The sequence below is a fragment of the Oncorhynchus nerka genome, linkage group LG2, assembly GCF_034236695.1.
Source record: "Oncorhynchus nerka isolate Pitt River linkage group LG2, Oner_Uvic_2.0, whole genome shotgun sequence".
Classification (NCBI taxonomy): Eukaryota; Metazoa; Chordata; class Actinopteri; order Salmoniformes; family Salmonidae; genus Oncorhynchus; species Oncorhynchus nerka.
In genome coordinates, this window is record NC_088397.1 from 39,489,283 (window position 1) to 39,513,376 (window position 24,094).

General features: G+C 47.3%; 1 protein-coding gene across 1 annotated transcript in view; it reads right to left on the minus strand.

Annotated features, from left to right (window-relative positions):
- Positions 1–24,094, minus strand: part of LOC115127409 (plexin-A4-like) — a 97,099-nt gene that overhangs the window by 54,936 nt on the left and 18,069 nt on the right. The window contains exons 5-8 of the mRNA XM_065021651.1: positions 23,333–23,492; positions 16,479–16,582; positions 5,608–5,707; positions 1,810–2,000 (exon numbers count right to left, since the gene is read on the minus strand). Coding sequence (XP_064877723.1) covers positions 1,810–2,000; positions 5,608–5,707; positions 16,479–16,582; positions 23,333–23,492 — 555 coding nt within the window. The remainder of the gene's footprint in view (positions 1–1,809; positions 2,001–5,607; positions 5,708–16,478; positions 16,583–23,332; positions 23,493–24,094) is intronic.

Here is a 24,094-nt window from a genome sequence, read left to right on the forward strand (position 1 = left end):
GTTGCCTGCATCAGAACTACCCTGTCATTTAGGATGAGGACAGACAGTGTTGCCTGCATCAGAACTACCCTGTCATTTAGGATGAGGACAGACAGTGCTGCCTGCATCAGAACTACCCTGTCATTTAGGATGAGGACAGACAGTGTTGCCTGCATCAGAACTACCCTGTCATTTAGGATGAGGACAGACAGTGTTGCCTGCATCAGAACTACCCTGTCATTTAGGATGAGGACAGACAGTGTTGCCTGCATCAGAACTACCCTGTCATTTAGGATGAGGACAGACAGTGTTGCCTGCATCAGAACTACCCTGTCATTTAGGATGAGGACAGACAGTGTTGCCTGCATCAGAACTACCCTGTCATTTAGGATGAGTGGAAAGAAAACAAAACAACAAAGACTGAGTGGGTGAAGGGTTGTTGGTGTTGTCAGGATGAGTGGAAAGAAAACAAACAGAGAGAGAGAGAGAGAGAGGAAAAGAGGAATAGAGAACGCAATCAAGAAATAAGCCCTTTGCCCCCCCATCAGAGTGACACTGATGGACCTAAAATGGGGAACGTCAGCGCCGGGCCGCCCGACGGTATTTATTGGTGAGGTGAAAGTCAAACGCAGTCAATTACAGGGCTGTCGGCACAGTCATACCTCAACAAGAGAGATGGACCCCAAGATAAACTGATTACTTCACAAAACACTCCATCTGTAAAGATGACACGCCGTCTCGGCATCGCATTCCCCCCTGACCAGGGTCATCACAGGTAAATAGAGCATTTCTCAGTGTGTGTGTTTTGTGTGTGTGTGTGTGATGTATGTGTGTGTGTGTGTTTGAATGACTGAGTGTTTTTATCTGTCTAAGCGTGTTAGATTGTGGCTCTGGTACATGTGCTTCATAGAGAGTGTTGCCATATTCATTACACAGCTCCACAGTGACTGCTCACTGCCAATCACAGCACACGCCAGAGAAATGACAGACAACACTCACTCTCCATATCTCTGTTGCCTCCTCAGCCATCTCTGCCAACAACTCTGTTGATGAGTGTGTGTGTGTGTGTGTGTGTGTGTGTGTGTGTGTGTGTGTGTGTGTGTGTGTGTGTGTGTGTGTGTGTGTGTGTGTGTGTGTGTGTGTGTGTGTGTGTGTGAATCCTGCCACTAAGCATTCCCATTACAAATCCAGAAAACCAGGCAGAGTGTTGTCTGTCTGAACCACAACACAAAGAGCATGGAATGGTCACACCACTAACACCACACTCCAGGACCCTCCCTCCCTCCCTCCCCGTCCCTCCCTCCCCCTCTCTCCCCCTCCCTCCCTCCTCCCCTCTCTCCCCCTCCCTCCTCCCTCTCCCTCACCCTCCCTCCCTCCCTCCCTCCCTCTCCCTCCCTCCCTCCCTCCCTCCCTCCCTCCCCACACCTCTCTCTCCCCATCTCCCTCCCCCTCTCTGGAAGAAAGCATGTGTGATGTAAAGGAGGTGCATCATTAGCAAGTGGATTGGTAATTCCCATTGAGCAGTGGGATCAAAGTCACGATTCCCTCCAAACCAAATTAACTGATTTTCTCAGGGGCAATAGCGCCCTGGCATGCTCAAAGAGACTCATTTTACGGCTATTTCCATTTCTGTTTTTCACCAGATAACATCTCTGTCCACAGAAAAAGGCTTTACAGGTTGTACCTTTGTGTGTCACCTCTATCATTAGATATGCTGCTGAGGTCTGAAAGACAACATACATCTACATATTTTCACTTAGGTCTCAGAGTCTACAGGGATGAGGAATAATATCATATTTGAATACTGTGTGCATTCGTGTGATAACTCACCTTAGTGGCCAGCAGCCTGGTCAGGTATATCTCAGAGACCATCTTGGAGCCGCGGTCTCCCTCCTTCTGGTCTCCGTGTTCGTGGTTCTTTACCAGGTGCCACACTTTGACCCCGCTCTCCAGGTCGGGCGTGATCATGGGCGTGCGCGAGCGCAGGCTGTCGGGGCTCCCCGTGTACTTGATCATGTTCTCTGTGGAACATAAAGAACAACATCAGAATATGACACAGAGATGAAGCAGAAACCAATGGACATACTGTAACAGACTATGGAAATATAACATGATCAGCACAGACATAGTATATACGTTGTAGCAGCACAGACATAGTATAGACGTTGTAGCAGCACAGACATAGTATAGACGTTGTAGCCGCGGGAAGATGTTTGGGGGTGGGGGTGCTGCGTTTCTTTCGCCAAACGAGGTGGCAAAAAAACAACTTGGTGAAATATTGTTTGAGGTCTGCGTTACAGACGGCCATATCGGTCTGCTCATACAGGACTTTTAAATGAGTTTCTATTATTTGGAGGTGCTACAGCACCCTCAGCCTCCCTACTTCCCGCGGATATGGTGCAGAGTAGAGAGAGACAACACACCTAACAGAGGGGATGTGTAAAGAAAACATCTGAGCCAGCACAGTACTGTTCAGGTCGCCACATCCAGTGAAAATGGTCAGAGACCACAACATAGACAAAACACACAAAAAAGACAGACACAACACAAACCAAAGACAGACAAAACAAAATACAGGGGGGGTCAAGCCACACTACACAGGTATTCTAAAGGATACTACACAGGTATTCTAAAGGATACTACACAGGTATTCTAAAGGTATTATTCTAAAGGATACTACACAGGTATTCTAAAGGATACTACACAGGTATTCTAAAGGATACTACACAGGTATTCTAAAGGATACTACACAGGTATTCTAAAGGATACTACACAGGTATTCTAAAGGATACTACACAGGTATTCTAAAGGATACTACACAGGTATTCTAAAGGATACTACACAGGTATTCTAAAGGATACTACACGGGTATTCTAAAGGATACTACACAGGTATTCTAAAGGATTCTAAAGGATACTACACAGGTATTCTAAAGGATACTACACAGGTATTCTAAAGGATACTACACAGGTATTCTAAAGGATTCTAAAGGATACTACACAGGTATTCTAAAGGATTCTAAAGGATACTACACAGGTATTCTAAAGGATTCTAAAGGATACTACACAGGTATTCTAAAGGATACAAAGCCAAATTCAGTCAAGTAGTTTATCTGGGTTCAGTTAGAAGCTTCAAGCTACCGAGACTTTGAGATTGGACATTAACTTTTACAACAGCGTGTACGTGGTTAATTTTTCATGCCGTCTTTTTCTCTCAGGAGGTAGAACTCACGGACACAAAATCGAACAGGTGTATGGCGAGATGAAATATTCATATGCCCTCTCCATTTGACGAGAGTGGCGATGACATTCAAAAACACTCCGGCTCGATGAATGTTTACACAGTCTGAAAAGAATTGATCAGTAGGACTGTTGGTCGAGGGAGAGGATGGTGAAATAAAGTGTGTTTTTGCCAAGGCAGATGCTGCAGAAATCAATTTGTCCTTCCAGAGAGAAATGCAGGAAGAGTGAATGATGGAGGGAGAGAGGAAGAGAGGAGAGGAGAGGGAGGGGTAAAGTACTAGAGAGAGAAAGCAGGTAAAGTGTGTGTGTGTGCATATTGACTCCTGGAACTTGACTGACTTGGAATGATTGGAGTGTGTGTGTGAGCGTGTGTGTGTGTGTGCGTGCGTGTGTGTGAGCATGCGTGTGTGTGAGCATGCGTGTGTGTGTGTGTGCGTGTGTGTAATAATAAAGTGGTGGGTGTCTCCCAGAGTGTTATTGAGTGTGCTGGTGTAATAGGGCGTGATGACACGTTCGGTGGAGTGGAAGGAGTTCCTAGAAGGAGCGCTCCACACACACAGTCCTGAAATACTACCATACTGACATATCACACAGGAGTTTTGATTAAGAAAGGAAGCTCTCTCTCTCTCTCTCTCTCTCTCTCTCTCCATCACTTTCTGCCTTCTCCTTCCATCCCTCTCTCCCCTACTTCCTCTTCATCTTTCTCCCTCCCTGTTCCTATTCATCTTTCTCTTTACCCCTCTTCTTCTTCATCATCCCTCCTCCTCTCTCCACCTTCCTCATTTTCTCTCACTAACTTTCTACCTCCCTCTCCCACTCTCCTTTGGCTCCATTAGAATCATCCTCTCTTCTCCTCAGTGCCTCTCCATTGTGATCAGTCCAGTTCAAAGTCCCCCCCCCCCCCCCTCTCCATGTCTCAAGTGGCTCTGGCATCGTTTGAAGTCAATTCCCCAACTAAGTCAAGAGATGTGTGACATTCTGTCTTCCTCCATCTCTCTCTCTCTCTCCATCCTGTTCCCTCTCTTTCTCTTTCACACTCACCCTCCTTTTTCTTTGGTCTAATTTGAGTGGAGGAACGGAGGCGAGGCGGTGAGATGGCGTATGGAGATGAGGTGCTAGCTGGCTAATAAAGCCGTCATCTGATGTGTCTGGAGTGTTTGAGTCCGGGCAGCGCTGCCTTTGATCAGGGTTTGATTTGATGGCTTCTTCTCAGGTTCAAGAGAACACAGGGCCGGACCAAGACAGTCACTGCTAGATGGGACACTGTCTGTCTGCATCCCAAATGGTACGCTATTCCCCCATGTAGTTCACCATATTCCCCATGGGGCTCTGGTCCAAAGTAGTGCACTATATAGGGAGTAGGGTGCCATTTGGGACACAATTTCTGTATCCAGTCCCAGGGGGGAGGAAAGTGCAAACTGCAAATGCACTCTTTCTTCTCTTCCCTCTCTTTGTTCTCTCTTTGTTAGTCTGTTAAATTCCCTGCTCTCTAATCTTGTTATCCTGTCTCCTGGGCTCAGTTCTGTCCCTCTTCTCCTCTGGGGCTTTGTCACTATTACTAGGTGTAACAGCACATAGTGGCTAATATATAGAAGACTTTACTATGTGTTCAGGTATTGTTAATAGTGGCTAATGTATGGAAGACTATGTGTTCAGGTAGAATAGTGGCTAATGTATGGAAGACTACTGTGTTCAGGTATTGTTAATAGTGGCTAATGTATGGAAGACTTTACTATGTGTTCAGGTATTGTTAATAGTGGCTAATGTATGGAAGACTTTACTATGTGTTCAGGTATTGTTAATAGTGGCTTGTATGGAAGACTTTACTATGTGTTCAGGTATTGCTAATAGTGGCTAATGTATGGAAGACTACTATGTGTCCAGGTATTGCTAATAGTGGCTAATGTATGGAAGACTTTACTATGTGTTCAGGTATTGTTAACAGAGCCTTTACATCTGTTAGTGACATATGGAGCTCAGTTAGTTTGAGGGATGAACAGTGTGTGCAGGAGAAGTCTGTGTTGGTTTCTGTGGTGAAGGTTTAGAGGGAGAAGGTGCTGTTAACCACGTTTTTAATTAAAATCCTGACAATGGAACTTGTGCATTCGCAACAGGGAATACCCAGTGTGTGTGTGGGTGAACGTCTGTGTGTGTGCTGTTGTGTGTGCATGTAAGTGTGTGTGTGTGCTGACTCTGACTATGGATCCCACTCCGATGAGAAGGACACAGTTCTTCCTGTTTAACTCTCAGGCACACAGACTGCTGGGAGATGGAGGGGGGGGGCATAATTGTTTTAGTTCCAGGAGGACAATCCTATCCAGCAGAGAAATCTGGAAATGTGTCGGAAATGTACTCCTCTCTCTTTTCACACACACACTATCCATACCGTATTTACTGGCTGAGGTTCTGGACACAGTTGAGTTGTTGACCGAGTTGTAGGCCGTCACCTGCTTGGGGACCAGGGCCATCACAGAGTTATCAGGCACCTGCAGAGAGCGAGAGAGCGAGAGAGAGAGAGAGAGGAGGGGAGAGAGGGAGAGAGAGAGAGCAGAAAGAGAGCAGAATGACTAATCACCATCCTCAATGAGTGCATTCTGATTCTGCCAAGTGCATTCTGAATACATAACAATCCCCAATGAAGAGAGATGTGGCACTCAGCCACTAAACCCTGGATCACCATACAAATCACTATCCACATGTCATCATGTGTTTATCCTCCATCTATAACAGCTATGATTGGATGCTCAGGAAGCCTTTGTGATCTAATCAGCCCATACACATATGATTAGTGGTAGTGAACGGGGACGATGTATATCACTATGTGTGAGATGGGACGTCTCAGCCTTCCATTTCAATAATACCCCTCTTCTGGGGCGAGGGGGAGCGTGTGTGTGTGTGTGTGTGTGTGAGAGAGAGAATGACAGAGAAAGAGAGATGGGCTCCTACTTTTCAACACAACAGAAATTGATTCAATTAACACAACTGGGAGAGGGGCTGATCCCAGCCATGCACAAACACACGTACATATACACAAACACACACACTCTGCATAATTTCACCAGCGAGCCCCGCCGGCTGAGGCAGGGTTAATTGAAGAAGTGATCTCTTTAATAGAGTGTGTATGGGGAATAGGGGTGCAGGGCTAAAGGTCTCAGGTGTGTGTTTGGGGTTATTATTACATCATAGCATTATTCCAACTCGCTCCCCAACCCGCTCCCCAACCCCAACCCGCTCCCCAACCCCAACCCGCTCCCCAACCCGCTCCCCAACCCGCCCCCAACCCGCCCCCAACTCGCCACCCAACCCGCTCCCAACCCGCTCCCCAACCCGCCCCCAACCCGCTCCCCAACTCGCCACCCAACCCGCTCCCCAACTCGCCACCCAACCCGCCCCCAACCCGCTCCCCAACCCGCTCCCAACCCACTCCCCAACTCGCCACCCAACCCGCCCCCCAACCGCCCCCAACCCGCTCCCCAACCCGCTCCCCAACCCGCTCCCCAACCCGCTCCCCAACCCGCTCCTGGTGCATAATGTGTTAGTATCATGACAGGCGACACCCATGGGAGGCTCCAGGGAGATTCCACAGGGATCAACTACCCCCCTCTAACTATACAACATGGTCCCTAAGCAGTAACCCTACATGTTTATTAGTTAATTTAATGGTGTGTGTGTGTGTTTGGGGTTGTAATATTGGGAGGGAGGAGGAGAGGTGGGATGGGATGGGATGTGAGATGACAGTTGGGTCCGGGTGGTTTAGGAAGAGGAGGAGGAGAATAGAGACTGTTGCTCTCATTAAACTGATGGGATGGCCAGATCATATATCAGAGCAATGCTCAGGGTTACAATGTGATTCTCCCTACAGTAAATAATATAATATATACATATTCATATATGCTACTTAGCAGATGCTTTATCCAAAGTGACTTACAGTACAGAGAGTACTTTTATTTGAGCAGAAAGGGCATTGAAACATTAGTTTCAACCAAAGGCGAATGAGTTCTATGCTAACTGTACATAGGGGGGGATAGAAATATAATTAGAAGAGTTCCTCTATATCTAGGAGGGTGAATGGGTTCTATGCTAACTGTACATAGGGGGGATAGAAATAGAATTAGAATAGCTCCTCTATATCTAGGAGGGTGAATGGGTCTGTGCTTTATTCATAACAACCCATTAGGATGACAGTTAGCAGAGTCTAATTCCATTCAGAGTGCACGTTGATCCCATTCTATATTCCATATTTCTGTATTCCATTATAACAAGACAGACGTGGGACTTCTGGAGGCTGTCAAGAGGGGAAATCTGTCTGACCAAAGTCGACAGTAATCAATGATATTCATGTTTTACTAGGTCCCCAAGACATTCATAATATATAAGTGGGTAACCTCTTCCACTAACGATGGCGTTGTACAAAATCTATGTTATATAAACTGACCTGTTGGACCCAAAGTGAACAAATGACTGATGTAGACAGTAGATAATCACCACTAGGTAATACATCATTAAAATATAACGTCATCTAATGTTAGTTTGGTAAAATGATGAGAGGAACGTTTTGGAGTGGGATGACTGCGAGTGTGAATCTGCAGGATGTTTCCAGTCTCCCTCCTTTCCTCCTTACATCCCTTTCTCCTCCCTCCTCGCTCCCTCTCCTCCCTCCTCCCTCACTCCCTCTAACAGGCTTTGAGTGTCTGAGTCTGGTTTTTGTCAAGGAGAATGCACCCTGCCTTCCCCTCCTTCCCCTCCCCAGCTGAAAACTGAATTAACTTCTGTCTTCATTATCTCATTCCGGTTTCCAATCAGGCTTCTAATCCATTCTACCTCGCTGTCTCGACCACCACACCCACGACATCCCACTTGCCGCCGTGACATTTCATTTAAGCGTCATGCGGCGGGCAGACTCCCCTCCCCCTCCCCCTCACCCTCCGGAAAGCTCATTTGGAGGGCTGCTGGCTTAGGTGTCCACATTATTTACACCATAAGGAGCAAGCGGCGTCGCTCCGTTCCTATTTCCACCGGTCCATCATTTCGGCTCGCTGGAGGGACGGTTGCCAATAAGGGAATGTACCAATCAGCAGGATTTGTCATAATGGGGTTGTCTGTCTGTCTGTCTGTCTGTCTGTCTGTCTGTCTGTCTGTCTGTCTGTCTGTCTGTCTGTCTGTCTGTCTGTCTGTCTGTCTGTCTGTCTGTCTGTCTGTCTGTCTGTCTGTCTGTCTGTCTGTCACTGTATATGTTCATGCCTGTGTTCTAGGTGTACATATGACTGGCTTGTCTGGTGTATGTCCAGGTGAAGGTTTGCGTGTGTGGGGTCGCTCGCTTGTGTGTTGCATATTTAAAATAGTGTCATGTTGTCCATGTCTGGAATGGAGCTGGACATACTGTATGTGTGTGTTCTGAGCATGTGTGTCCACCTATGTTAATGCCTGGATGTTCTAGTGTGTGTAAAACTCCCTATGAATGTGAAGACAGATGGACATCTGAGTGGAGCACATCAGATCTTAACTCCCCAAATCTCCTCTGCTCAGACAGAGAGTTGCCATGGCGTTATGACCGCCTGCCCTTTGTTGGTCATCTCCCCTGCCTTTAATCCACCCTCCTCCCTCAGCTGATTACTTCTGGGGTGTCTATTCAGTCAGACCCTGATCCTCTGTAATGACTGTAAGTGCTCTGACAGGCCCAGTCTATTACAGGGGGCACAGGTTACCGGGTCAGAGCCAATAAGGCGGAGAGGAGGGAGAAAGTCATGACTACAAAAGCAATAGTCTCTCTACTGATCGTCATCACTGCTGGTTCTACAGGGGGGTCTGATAGGAGCAATGATATCTGAGTCGGGTGTGACAACTGCTGGGGTCCTTTTCCAAATGTTTTCTGAACGGTGGATGGAGGGTATTTTTGTACGGTCCCCTCTGTATGAGTGTGCTGTAGCTATAGAAATAGAATAAACAGAGTTCACTTCTTCTGAATGAACATTTAGCTTTTCTTGGACAATGCTGTATCCTATTCTATTATATTGTATTGTCTGAACGAAAGCTGTAATCCTACAATGGAAGATTCAAACACTAAAAACATTGCATCTAGGTTGCAAAATTCTGTCTGTAAATTTCCCCTGAAATTCCCCAGTTTTCCAGAAATCCTGGTTGGAAAATTCTTGAAATTACGAGGGAATCCAGAAATCCTCCAACCTGGATTTCTTGGAAAACCTGGGTATTTTGTGGAAGTTACCGAAATGTTGCAACCCTGATTGTACTGTCTAGGGTCCTGATCAACCCTGATTGTACTGTCTAGGGTCCTGATCAACCCTGATTGTACTGTCTAGGGTCCTGATCTACTCTGATTGTACTGTCTAGGGTCCTGATCAACCCTGATTGTACTGTCTAGGGTCCTGATCAACCCTGATTGTACTGTCTAGGGTCCTGATCAACCCTGATTGTACTGTCTAGGGTCCTGATCAACCCTGATTGTACTGTCTAGGGTCCTGATCAACCCTGTACTGTCTAGGGTCCTGATCAACTCTGTACTGTCTAGGGTCCTGATCAACTCTGTACTGTCTAGGGTCCTGATCAACCCTGATTGTACTGTCTAGGGTCCTGATCAACTCTGTACTGTCTAGGGTCCTGATCAACTCTGATTGTACTGTCTAGGGTCCTGATCAACTCTGATTGTACTGTCTAGGGTCCTGATCTACTCTGATTGTACTGTCTAGGGTCCTGATCAACCCTGATTGTACTGTCTAGGGTCCTGATCAACCCTGATTGTACTGTCTAGGGTCCTGATCAACCCTGATTGTACTGTCTAGGGTCCTGATCAACCCTGATTGTACTGTCTAGGGTCCTGATCAACCCTGATTGTACTGTCTAGGGTCCTGATCAACTCTGATTGTACTGTCTAGGGTCCTGATCTACTCTGTACTGTCTAGGGTCCTGATCAACCCTGATTGTACTGTCTAGGGTCCTGATCAACCCTGATTGTACTGTCTAGGGTCCTGATCAACTCTGATTGTACTGTCTAGGGTCCTGATCAACTCTGATTGTACTGTCTAGGGTCCTGATCTACTCTGTACTGTCTAGGGTCCTGATCAACCCTGATTGTACTGTCTAGGGTCCTGATTAACCCTGATTGTACTGTCTATCTGGGTCCTGATCAACCCTGATTGTACTGTCTAGGGTCCTGATTAACTCTGATTGTACTGTCTAGGGTCCTGATTAACTCTGATTGTACTGTCTAGGGTCCTGATCAACTCTGATTGTACTGTCTAGGGTCCTGATTAACTCTGATTGTACTGTCTAGGGTCCTGATCAACTCTGATTGTACTGTCTAGGGTCCTGATTAACCCTGATTGTACTGTCTAGGGTCCTGATCAACCCTGATTGTACTGTCTAGGGTCCTGATTAACTCTGATTGTACTGTGTCTACATGAAAGGATGCTGCATCTGAAGATAACAATCACTCAATATATTTTCTACCTTTGTAGGGGATTTCAAACTGAACATCCATTTATGTTTTTACTCTAATGACTGTTTTGAGATCTAAAACCGACTTTGCTCTTTTGCTCAGAACATCAAATCAAAATCAAATCAAACTTTATTTGCCACATGCGCCTTTACAACCAGTGTAGACTTTACTGTTGAAATGCTGACTTACAAGCCCTTAGCCAACAGTGTAGACTTTACTGTTGAAATGCTGACTTACAAGCCCTTTGAACCAACCCTTAGTGTAGACTTTACTGTTGAAATGCTGACTTACAAGCCCTTAACCAACAGTGTAGACTTTACTGTTGAAATGCTGACTTACAAGCCCTTAGCCAACAGTGTAGACTTTACTGTTGAAATGCTGACTTAAAAGCCCTTAACCAACAGTGTAGACTTTACTGTTGAAATGCTGACTTACAAGCCCTTAACCAACAGTGTAGACTTTACTGTTGAAATGCTGACTTACAAGCCCTTAACCAACAGTATAGACTTTACTGTTGAAATGCTTACTTACAAGCCCTTAACCAACAGTGTAGACTTTACTGTTGAAATGCTGACTTACAAGCCCTTAGCCAACAGTGTAGACTTTACTGTTGAAATGCTGACTTACAAGCCCTTAGCCAACAGTGTAGACTTTACTGTTGAAATGCTTACTTACAAGCCCTTAGCCAACAGTGCAGTTCAAGAAGAGGAAAATATTTACCAAGTAGACTAAAATAATAAGTCATAATAAAAAGTAACACTATAAGAATAACGAGGCTTTATACAGGGGGCACCAGTACCGAGTCAGTGTGGAGGCTTTATACAGGGGGCACCGGTACCGAGTCAATGTGCAGGGGTAAAGGCTAGTTGAGGTAATATGTACATCTAGGTGGGGGCAAAGTGACTATGCATAGGTAACAAACAAACAGTGAGTAGCAGCAGTGTACAAGGGGGTCAATGTAAATAGATAACTATGAATTGTTCAGCAGTCTAATGGCTTGGGGGTAGAAGCTGTTGAGGAGCTTTTTGGTCCTAGACTTGGCGCTCCGGTACCGCTTGCCATGCGGTAGCAGAGAAAATGGTCTATAACTTGGATGGCTAGAGTCTGACAATTTTATGGGCTTTCCTTTTTGACACCGCCTATTATATAGGTCCTGGATGGCAGGAAGCTTGGCCCCAGTTATGCACTACCCTCTGTAGCGCCTTTACGGTTAGATGCCGAGCTGTTTCCATGGTATGGTATGTTTGGACTATGATAGTTTGTTGGTGATGTGGACACAAAGGAACATGAAACTCTCGACCCGCTCCACTACAACCTTGTCGATGTTAATGAGGGCCTGTTCGGCCCGCTTTTTCCGTAGTCCACGATCAACTCCTTTGTCTTGCTCACATTGAGGAGAGGTTGTTGTCCTGGCACCACACTGCCAGTTCTCTGACCTCCTCCTATAGGCCGTCTCATCGTTGTCGGTGATCAATGTTGTGTCGTCAGCAAACTTAATGATGGTGTTGGAGTCGTGTTTGTCCACGCAGTCGTGGAACAAGGAATACAGGAGGAGACTAAGTACACACCCTGAGGGGCCCCAGTGTTAAGGATAAGCCTGGCAGACATATTGTTGCCTACTCTTATCACCTGGGGACGGCCCATCAGGAAGTCCAGGATTCAGTTGCAGTTGGAGGTGTTTAGTCCCAGAGTCCTTAGCTTAGTGATGAGCTTCGTGGGCACTATGGTGTTGAACGTTGAGCTGTAGTCGATGAACAGCATTCTCACGTTTGTTCCTTTTTTCCAGGTGAGAAAGGGCGGTGTGGAGAGCGATTGAGATTATGTCATCTGTGGATCTGTTGGGGTGGTATGCAAATTGGAGTGGGTCTAGGGTGTGCTGGAGGATGCTGTTGATGTGAGCCATGACCAGCCTTTCAAAGCACTTCATGGCTACCGACGTGAGTGCCACGGGCGGTAATAATTTAGGCAGGTTACCTCTGCTTGCTTGGGCACAGGGACTATGGCTGTCTACTTGAAACACATAGGTATTACAGACTCAGTCAGGGGAGAGGTTGAAAATGTCAGTGAAGACACTTGACAGTTGGTCTGCGCATGCTTTGAGTACACATCGTCCCTGATAATCCGTCTGGCCTAGCGGCTTTAAAGGTTTTGTTCACATCGGCTACTGAGAGGGTTATCACACAGTCATCCAGAACAGCTGGTGCTCTCGTGCATGCTTCAGTGTTGATTGACTTGAAGCAAGCATAAAGGCATTTAGCTCGTCTGGTAGGCTCGCGTCACTGGGCAGCTCGCGTCTGGGTTTCCCTTTGTAGTCCATAATAGTTTTCAAGCCCTGCCGCAACCGACGAGCGTCAGAGCTCGTAGTAGGATTCAATCTTAATCCTGTATTGATGCTTTGCTTGTTTGATGGTTCGTCTGAGGGCATAGCAGGATTTCTTATAAGCGTCCAGATTAGTCTCCCGCTCCTTGAAAGCGGCAGCTCTAGCCTTTAGCTAGATGAGAATGTTACATTTACATTACATTTAAGTCATTTAGCAGACGCTCTTATCCAGAGCGACTTACAATTACTTATGTTGCCTGTAATCCATGGCTTCTGGTTGGGATATGTACGTACAGTCACTGTGGGTAGGAAGTCATTGATGCACTGATGTGGTGTATTCCTCAATGCCATTGGATGAATCCCAGAACATATTCCAGTCTGTGCTAGCAAAACTGTCCTTTAGTGTAGCATCCGCGTCATATGACCACTTCCGTATTGAGCGAGTGACTGGTACTTCCTGCTTTAGTTTTTGCTTGTAAGCAGGAATCAGGAGGATATAATTGTGGTCAGATTTGCCAAATGGAGGGCGGGGAAGAGCTTTGTATGCATCTCTGTGTGTGGAGTTAAGGTGGTCTAGGTTTCTCCTGGTTGCACATGTGACATACAGGTAAAAATTTGGTAAAACTGATTTAAGATTGCCTGCAGTCCCCGGCCACTAGGAGCGCTGCTTCTGGGTGAGCATTTTCTTCTTTGCTTATGGCCTTATAAAGTTGGTTGAGAGCGGTCTTAGTGCCAGTTTAACTTTGTGGTGGTAAATAGACGGCTACGAATAATACAGATAAGAACTCTAGGTAGATAGTATGGTGAAAGCTTATCATAAGGTACTCTACCTCAGGTGAGCAATACCTTGACTTCTTTAATATAAGACATCGCACACCAGCTGTTGTTGACAAAAAGACACACCCCCACCCCTCGTCTTACCAGAGGTAGCGTCTCTGTTCTGCCGGTGCATGTAAAATCCCTCTATATTGTCCGTTTCTTCGTTCAGCCAAGTCTCAGTGAAACATAAGATGTTACAGTTTTTAATGTCCCATTGGATAATCTTAATAATAGGTCATCCATTTTATTTTCTAACGATTGCACGTTAACAAGGAGAATGGAAGGCATTGGGAGTTTACTCGCGCCTCCGGCTTCTCAGAAGGATCCCCGATCTGCGTCCACTTTTCCGGCGTCTTTTCTTCATGCAAAAGGCGTGGATCTGGGCCTGTTCCAGTGAAAGCAGGATTTCCTTCTCGTCAGACTCGTTAAAGGAAAACGTTTCTTCCAGTCCAAGATGAGTAATTGCTTTTCTGATGTCCAGAAGTTATTTTCGGTCATAAGAGATGTAGCAGCAACATACACAATAAGTAAAAATAAGTTACACAAAATGCAAATAAAATGTAAAAAATTGCACAATTGGTTGGGAGAATGTAAAACGTCAGTCATGTTCTTCGGTGCCATGTATTAGTCTATTAGTCTATTGGCTGGAGAAATCAACATAGTCCATTTAGAACTGTCAAAGGATGTGCGTGTTCATTCAATAGCTTGGCAGAGGCTTTTAAGCCTGCTAAAACAGAATTCTGCCTCTTCTTCCTCTTCCCTTTGTCTGCGGCCATCAGACATTATTGAAACGGACTCTGAAAAACATTCTGCCTGACTGATCCAACGGCATCATCAGTCCTACGTGTCAACAACCTAAACCAACATGATCGGACACAACACGTGTGCAATACTGTCAGGTTGCGTGCGTAGACATCTTGTGAAGCCTCTAGTCTCTTTGCTACTGTTACTCTTGTAATACTAGTTTAGGTGCTTTCTACCGTCAACTCTGACTTGCAGAGTTCTAATCAAAGTCTGATTTTTAATGAGTTTCTGTTTCCTTCAGTGTTTGGGGGGAAATAAATGTGGCAGTGGGTAAAGGTGCTGTCTGTCTGTGGAATGGCGGCGTTTGGAAACAGAGACAACAAAGAGAGCGGCTGATGACTCCTGAACTCAGAAGGCTGGAGGAGCGAGGGAGGAGGGAGGCAGGAGATATGGTGAGGCAGGCGGTATAGATAGAATCAGTTAAACAAATAAACAAACTCAAAACACAAATCTCCCCGGCTCTGTCTGATGAGATCAGGAGGTCTATTTGAAAAAAGAGCCGTGAGTGGTGTGTGTGTGTGTTTTGCAAAGAGACCTTTACAGGGTAATCTATTTGATGAAACATTTATGAGGTTGAGCCAGCATTTTGACTGGCTGATTAGCTGCAAAAGTTTACCTGGAAATGGAATGACACTCAGGTGGAGTGAGTTTACTTGTGAGTGAGTGTGCAATATGAATTTATCTAGTGTACCGTCTACATTATGGTAGTACCTGGAAGTCAATCATCTCAAACATGTATTTACCTGGAAGTGGATACTCTAATAGTTAGAGCCTAATCTGGACCATCGGTTTACCTCAAACTGAACACTATGCAGCATAATATTTACATGGAAACATGGTGCACCACACTGTATTATACACTATGAGAGGGAATAGTTTAGTTTTGATATTGCAAATACACACTGGAGGGAAAACAAACTACTTCATTCTATTCATCCATTTTACTTGTCTCTAACAGGCTTTGTTGGTACACTAGCAAATCACCAGTCCCTTCTGTACAGCGTATTGGGAGTTATCTTCAATCTTCTCCATTACGGATCAGTGTACCCTATAGAAATACACTGAATTATACTTCTACCCTCTCTGTCCTGAGTGAACATGGGTATGACTCTACCTCTAGATATGCATGTCCCTTGTAGTATAGATATGTGTGTTCTAGATAGTGATGCGTGTACCTGGTCGTATAGATATTTGTGTTCTAGATAGTGATGCGTGTACCTGGTCGTATAGATATGTGTGTTCTAGATAGTGATGCGTGTACCTGGTCGTATAGATATTTGTGTTCTAGATAGTGATGCGTGTACCTGGTCGTATAGATATTTGTGTTCTAGATAGTGATGCGTGTACCTGGTCGTATAGATATGTGTGTTCTAGATAGTGATGCGTGTACCTGGTCGTATATAGATATGTGTGTTCTAGATAGTGATGCGTGTACCTGGTTGCATAGATATGTGTGTTCTAGATAGTGATGCATGTACCTGGTCGTATAGATATGTGTTCTAGATAGTGATGCATGTAACTGGTCGTATAGATATGTGTTCTAGATAGTGATGCATGTAACTGGTCGTATAGATATGTGTTCTAGATAGTGATGCATGTAACTGGTCGTACAGATATGTGTTCTAGATAGTGATGCATGTAACTGGTCGTAAGTCAGAATGTAGATATGTAAAAAAAAATATATATATATATATATATATATATATATATATACACACACACACACACACACACACACACACACACACACACACACACACACACCTTTATTTAACTGGGCAAGTCAGTTAATAACAAATTCTTATTTTCAATGACGGCCTTGGAACAGTGGGTTAACTGTTCTAGATAGTGATGCGTGTACCTGGTAGTGAGCAAGCATGTTGAGTCTCTTCCAGTCGCTCTCAATCTTGGTAGAGAGGTCTTCGTCCATCAGGATCGTACGCTGACCTCTGCCCTGGCGCCACTCTGTGAGGGGGCAAAGGTAAAGACAGGTTAGGGCACTACAGGGAGAAAGAGAGATTTATATCCAGCCTGCTCAGAATGACCTTTTCCACAAGATGCAGTGATCACTACGCTCTCTTTTTGTACACTCCTTTGATGTCACACACGCAGGTTGGCATTTATTGTCATGAATCTTTCCCTGGTGGCAGCTCTGTAGAGTGGTCACTGATTGACACAGCCACAAAGTCATCAAATCTGATTTTAAACCTATTTTTACAATATAGCCAGTGTTGCCTTTCTAGATGGCCCGTGTAGTGAAGAATTGCTCATTTCTGCCTCCAGGGCAAGATTCATGACAGTGAATGTCAACCTGCGTCACATACACACTGGTTCTGCAGGAGCCATGTATGTCTGGACGGTGGGAAGAGAAGGGAGTGGCTACAGTGGAACAGATCTGGAGTTCCTGGAATCCTTCCTTTGAGGCCAGCATGAGATTCCCAGGCCACAAAGTAGCGATACCGAGACGTAGAACGAGTGTGACAACGAGTGTTAGTAGCAAGAGAGAACGAGAGGGAGGACAAGAAGAAATAGAGGGAAAAGAAAGGGAGGAAAATTAATCACCCACTCTGCTCTTTGATAGAGAGCGGATCGGGGCTTTCGCTGGGCCCTCTCGATCGATGGATGTGATTACCACTGCTAGCCAAGGTCCCTACTTCCTCTTTCATCTGTGGCGGGCCCCTGGCCCCCACGCTGAGTGCTCTCCACCATCGACCAGTGCTAAACCCCTGCTGAACTGTCTCTTATTGTCATTACTGGGAACTAGCTAGGGCAGGAGAAACCACACCACCACTACCCCATTCAGCTGGACTTTCAGTCTCAGCTAGAAATACCACACCATTGCACCCTCAGGAGATACCCCACCAAAGCATCCTAAAGAGTAATCCAACCACAGCACCCTTCAAGAGAAACCATACCACCGCACACACTCGAGATACAACGCCACCCCAAAGACATACGAAATAGCCCACCACCCTCACCACTGTAGAGAAACCCCACCACTGTATTCCATCACATTATAATGAAAATAAAATATATTGTGGAAAACAAACAAGGAGGTGATATTCTTTTGTTTGCCGCATTTGAGTTTATATAAGAATGTGTCACTGTGTTGGTGTTGTTCCGCCTGGCGTCGGTCACTGGCATCTCCTATTCCAATCACAAATAGACCAACAAAGCAGCAATCACAGGGCAGATGATGAAACACGTCCTAGGAGGGGTGCGGAGAACAACTTCGGCATCAGAAATCTCCAGGAAACACAAAGCCTCCTATTGTTTTCTCTCTGTACTGTACATCTTTCCATCAACATGCAAATGACCTGAGTCTCCAGTTGGGCCAGAGTAAACAAACCAAAGGAAGAGGGAGAGAGGGAATTGGAAAAAGGAGAGGAAAGAAAGGATGAATTTGGAGAAAACCAGAGTAAGATGAGATTGCCCCTGTATCCCAATCCTCCCAGGTCTCTCTGTGTGGGAGCCCAGTGTTGTAGATAAAGGCTTTGGGGAGTGGAGGGATTCTAGAACATCGGAGCTCCTACAGTGAAGGTTAAGGTTATTGAGGTAGTGTTGTCATGCTGCAGAGGGGAACCAGTGAAGGTTGTTGAGGTAGTGTTGTCATACTGCAGAGGGGAACCAGTGAAGGTTATTGAGGTAGTGTTGTCATACTGCAGAGGGGGAAGTAGTGAAGGTTATTGAGGTAGTGTTGTCATACTGCAGAGGGGAAGTAGTGAAGGTTATTGAGGTAGTGTTGTCATACTGCAGAGGGGAAGTAGTGAAGGTTATTGAGGTAGTGTTGTGAGACTGCAGAGTGAAGGTTGTTGAGGTAGTGTTGTTATACTGCAGAGGGAAGCAGTGAATGTTGTTGAGGTGTGTTGTTATACTGCAGAGGGGAACCAGTGAAGGTTGTTGAGGTAGTGTTGTTATACTGCAGAGGGGAACCAGGTTGTTGAGGTAGTGTTGTTATACTGCAGAGGGGGAACCAGTGAAGGTTGTTGAGGTGGTGTTGTGAGACTGCAGAGTGAATGTTGTTGAGGTAGTGTTGTTATACTGCAGAGTGAATGTTGTTGAGGTAGTGTTGTCATGCTGCAGAGGGGGAACCAGTGAAGGTTGTTGAGGTAGTGTTGTCATACTGCAGAGGGGAACCAGTGAAGGTTGTTGAGGTAGTGTTGTCATACTGCAGAGGGGGAACCAGTGAAGGTTGTTGAGGTGGTGTTGTGAGACTGCAGAGTGAATGTTGTTGAGGTAGTGTTGTTATACTGCAGAGGGGGAACCAGTGAAGGTTGTTGAGGTAGTGTTGTTATACTGCAGAGGGGGAACCAGTGAAGGTTGTTGAGGTAGTGTTGTCATACTGCAGAGGGGGAAGCAGTGAAGGTTGTTGAGGTAGTGTTGTTATACTGCAGAGGGGAAGCAGTGAAGGTTGTTGAGGTGTGTTGTTATACTGCAGAGGGGAACCAGTGAAGGTTGTTGAGGTAGTGTTGTTATACTGCAGAGGGGGAACCAGTGAAGGTTGTTGAGGTAGTGTTGTCATACTGCAGAGGGGAACCAGTGAAGGTTGTTGAGGTAGTGTTGTTATACTGCAGAGGGGGAAGCAGCACACACATGCACTTGTTGACGTATACAGTGTTCACACACGTTATACCTCCCCCACACACACAAAGCAGGTCTTTTGGAGGTTTCTCACGCCCTGTCCCTCCTATCGTGCCTCCCTCAGGGGGACCCAGTGAAAAACAATATCTGGGACAAAAACGTGTCAAATTTGTTTTCAGGAGAGCCTGCAAGATGGAACCAGTGAGGTTGTCAATATGGGGGAGGTTGGGGGAAGAGTTGTCCGGACTAGAGGCCCGGATCTGTTAGTGGAATCATGCAGAGATGCTTGTCAGAGGGGAAGCCATTCGTGAATATCCTGTTGAGGTATTGTCTTTTATACAAGACATAAATGACACCGCATTCCTCCTAAACTACTTCATATCACAATGCCCCAGACGCTGTGACGACACGCAGTGAGTTCCCCTCAGACTAAATGTCCACTCCCCTGTAATAATACTAAACAATAAGACAACACACTGCCCGGTGGGCTTGAAACTGCCCGGTGGGCGCCACGAAACCCTGTGGGCACCATGAAACTGCCCGGTGGGCGCCCATGAAACTCCCGGTGGGCGCCATGAAACTGCCCGGTGGGCGCCATGAAACTGCCCGGTGGGCGCCATTAAAAACTCCCGGTGGGCGCCAAAACTGCCCGGTGGGCGCCATGAAACTGCCCGGTGGGCGCAATGAAACTTTTCCCGGTGGGCGCCTTTAAACTCCCGGTGGGCGCCGTTGGTGGGCGCCATGAAACTGCCCGGTGGGCGCCATTAAACTCCCCGGTGGGCGCCATTAAACTCCCCGGTGGGCGCCATGAAACTGCCCGGTGGGCGCCTGAGTGGACCGCCCGGTGGGCGCCCGTAACTGCCCGGTGGGCGCCACCTGTCCGGTGGGCTTTTAAACTCCCGGTGGGCGCCATGAAACTGCCCGGTGGGCGCCACAACTCCCGGTGGGCGCCATAAACTGCCCGGTGGGCGCCATGAAACTGCCCGGTGGGTGCCATTAAACTCCCGGTGGGCGCCATGAAACTGCCCGGTGGGCGCATTAAACTCCACGGTGGGCGCCATTAAACTGCCCGGTGGGCGCCATGAAACTGCCCAGTGGGCGCCAATGAAACTAAACAGTGGGCGCCATGAAACTGCCCGGTGGGCACCATTAAACTCCCGGTGGGCGCCATGAAACTGCCCGGTGGGCGCCATGAAACTGCCCGGTGGGCGCCATGAAACTGCCCGGTGGCACCATGAAACTCCCCGGTGGGCGCCATGAAACTCCCCGGTGGGCGCCATGAAACTGCCCGGTGGCACCATGAAACTCCCCGGTGGGCGCCATGAAACTGCCCGGTGGGCACCATGAAACGCCCGGTGGGCGCCACGAAACTGCCCGGTGGGCGCCGGTGCCCGGTGGGCGCCATGAAACTGCCCGGTGGGCGCCATGAGTGGGCACCATGAAACTGCCCGGTGGGTGCCATTAAACTCCCGGTGGGCGCCATGAAACTCCCGGTGGGCACCATGAAACTCCCGGTGGGCACCATTAAACTGCCCGGTGGGCGCCATGAAACTGCCCGGTGGGCGTCATGAAATCCCGGTGGGCGCCATTAAACTCCTCGGTGGGCACCATGAAACTCCCCGGTGGGCACCATTAAACTGCCCGGTGGGCGCCATGAAACTGCCCGGTGGGCGCCATGAAACTCCCCGGTGGGCGCCATTAAACTCCTCGGTGGGCACCATTAAACTCCCCGGTGGGCGCCATTAAACTGCCCGGTGGGCGCCATGAAACTGCCCGGTGGGCGCCATGAAACTGCCCGGTGGGCGCCATGAAACTGCCCGGTGGGCGCCTTTAAACTCCCGGTGGGCGCCATTAAACTCCCGGTGGGCGCCATGAAACTGCCCGGTGGGCGCCATTAAACTGCCCGTGGGCGCCATTAAACTGCCCGGGGCGCCATGAAACTGCCCGGTGGGCGCCATGAAACTGCCCGGTGGGCGCCATGAAACTGCCCGGTGGGCGCCCGAAACTGTCCGGTGGGCGCCATTAAACTCCCCGGTGGGCGCCATGAAACTGCCCGGTGGGCGCCATTAAACTCCCCGGTGGGCGCCATGAAACTGCCCGGTGGGCGCCATGAAACTGCCCGGTGGGTGCCATTAAACTCCCCGGTGGGCGCCATGAAACTGCCCGGTGGGCGCCATTAAACTCCACGGTGGGCGCCATTAAACTGCCCGGTGGGCGCCATGAAACTGCCCAGTGGGCGCCATGAAACTGCCCGGTGGGCGCCATGAAACTGCCCAGTGGGCACCATGAAACTGCCCGGTGGGTGCCATTAAACTCCCCGGTGGGCGCCATGAAACTCCCCGGTGGGCACCATGAAACTCCCCGGTGGGCACCATTAAACTGCCCGGTGGGCGCCATGAAACTGCCCGGTGGGCGTCATGAAACTCCCCGGTGGGCGCCATTAAACTCCTCGGTGGGCGCCATGAAACAGCCCGGTGGGCGCCATGAAACAATTTCGCAATGGAGCGCTCGCCAAAAACCTAAACCAATCTCTTCACTTATCAGAGAGACATTCCCCCATCACAGCTCCGTATGCCATTATAAATATACTATTACTAAGAAAACACAGGGCCACACACACACACACACACACACACACACACACACACACACACACACACACACACACACACACACACACACCATCCTGATATGTGAATCCATAAAAAGGCTCGCCACTCACCATCTACCTAGAAAGACCTGACGAAATTGATGGAATACAATCAGGAAATAAAACACACACACACTTAGGCGTGATAGGCCGTGCAGCCGGAAGATGTAGTTGTGACCTGTGCTCCCTCTCCGGCCTCTAGGTCACCAGGCTGCTTGTTACGGCGCACACCTGTCACCATCGTTACGTGCACCTGCGCGTCGTCAGACTCACCTGGACTCCATCACTTCCCTGATTACCTTCCCTATATATGTCACTCCCTTTGGTTCCTTCCCCAGGCATCATTGTTTCTGTTCCAGTTTCATGTCTGTGTGCTGTTTGTGTTTTCTTGTTTTGTATTATGTTCCATGTATTTTTTTTGACACACACTCCCTGAACTTGCTTCCCGACTCTCAGCTCTCTCGTTACAGGGACGTACAGGGGGAGCAGGTCACCACTCCTCACTACTACAAACAGAGACAATTAGTCATCTTATAACACCATTAGGAAATAACCTTGGTGAAGAAAATGACAACCCAGTCTACTGAGAACAGGAAGTAAGAAAGAATGAGAGAAGAAGAGAAAGCTGGAGTGAAAGAAAAGAAGTCCGATCTCTTCGAAAGTTTCACAGAAAAAAAATATAAGATTGAGGAGGTTTGGGGATCTGAGAGCCTCTCCATTGATTACTTGATCAATCATGTGAGTCAGAGTGTGGTCAACAGGGCTGGATCGATGGGGAGTCGGAGAGGCAAGAGAACAATCACACAGCACCAGACATAGGAGCCAGAGAGAGGTCTGCTGGACTCAACTCTCCTGAGATCTATGGAGGGAGGCTGGTGTTGTCTCTCTGAAGTGTCTCTCTGAACACTACTGTAATTTCAAGAAGAAGTCTTGAGAATCAATGGGTGTAGATCACAGGTGTCAAACTCATTCCACGGAGGGCCGAGTGGCTGCGAGTTTCTCGCTCCTCCCTTGTACCGGATTGATGAATTAGGGTCACTAATTAGTAAGGAACTCCCCTCACCTGGTTGTCTATGACTTAATTGAAAGGAGAAATCAAAAAGCAGCAGACACTAAGCCCTCTGTGGAATGAGTTTAACATCCCTGGTGTGGAGGAACATGAGAACTCTCACAATGGCCTCCACATGTTCAATAACTGAAGACTCATCAACACCGATTTGTCCACGTGATGGAAAAATAACTCAATGTTTGTCAATTAAAAACAGAAAATACAATATATATTTGCAATAATAATTCCAGATGTTAACCTTTTCAACTCCAGGGAACATTTTCTCCATTTGTACCCGTATATGGTTGCTGTAGAAAAAGGGGCTCATTGACTGATCAGACTTGTATTTACCCAAACGGATTTCCAATAAGAAATGTTTTCGTTTTCCATTGCATAACATTTAGCTACAGAGTGCCCTAATGAACGGGGATCCTACCTAGGTCCATGTCAGAGGCCTTCTGTCGGTGGGAGTGGGGAACGTTCTTGTATATGGCGTCCAGGATCTTTTCCTTCACCTGGCTGATGGAGTCACAGTTCAACACCTTCACCTGGATCTCAGGGCTCTTCTCATTGTCCGGGTGGATGCAGTTCACCACCTGTAGAGAACAGGGACAAGACCTGGAGTTATACACCTGCTATTACAATAGGAGTACAGTTCACCACCTGTAGAGAACAGGGACAAGACCTGGAGTTATACACCTGCTATTACAATAGGAGTACAGTTCACCACCTGTAGAGAACAGGGACAAGACCTGGAGTTATACACCTGCTATTACAATAGGAGTACAGTTCACCACCTGTAGAGAACAGGGACAGGACCTGGAGTTATACGCCTGCTATTACAATAGGAGTACAGTTCACCACCTGTAGAGAACAGAGACAAGACCTGGAGTTATACACCTGCTATTACAATAGGAGAACAGTTCACCACCTGTAGAGAACAGAGACAAGACCTGGAGTTATACGCCTGCTATTACAATAGGAGTACAGTTCACCACCTGTAGAGAACAGGGACAAGACCTGGAGTTATACACCTGCTATTACAATAGGAGTACAGTTCACCACCTGTAGAGAACAGGGACAGGACCTGGAGTTATACACCTGCTATTACAATAGGAGTACAGTTCACCACCTGTAGAGAACAGGGACAAGGCCTGGAGTTATACGCCTGCTATTACAATAGGAGTACAGTTCACCA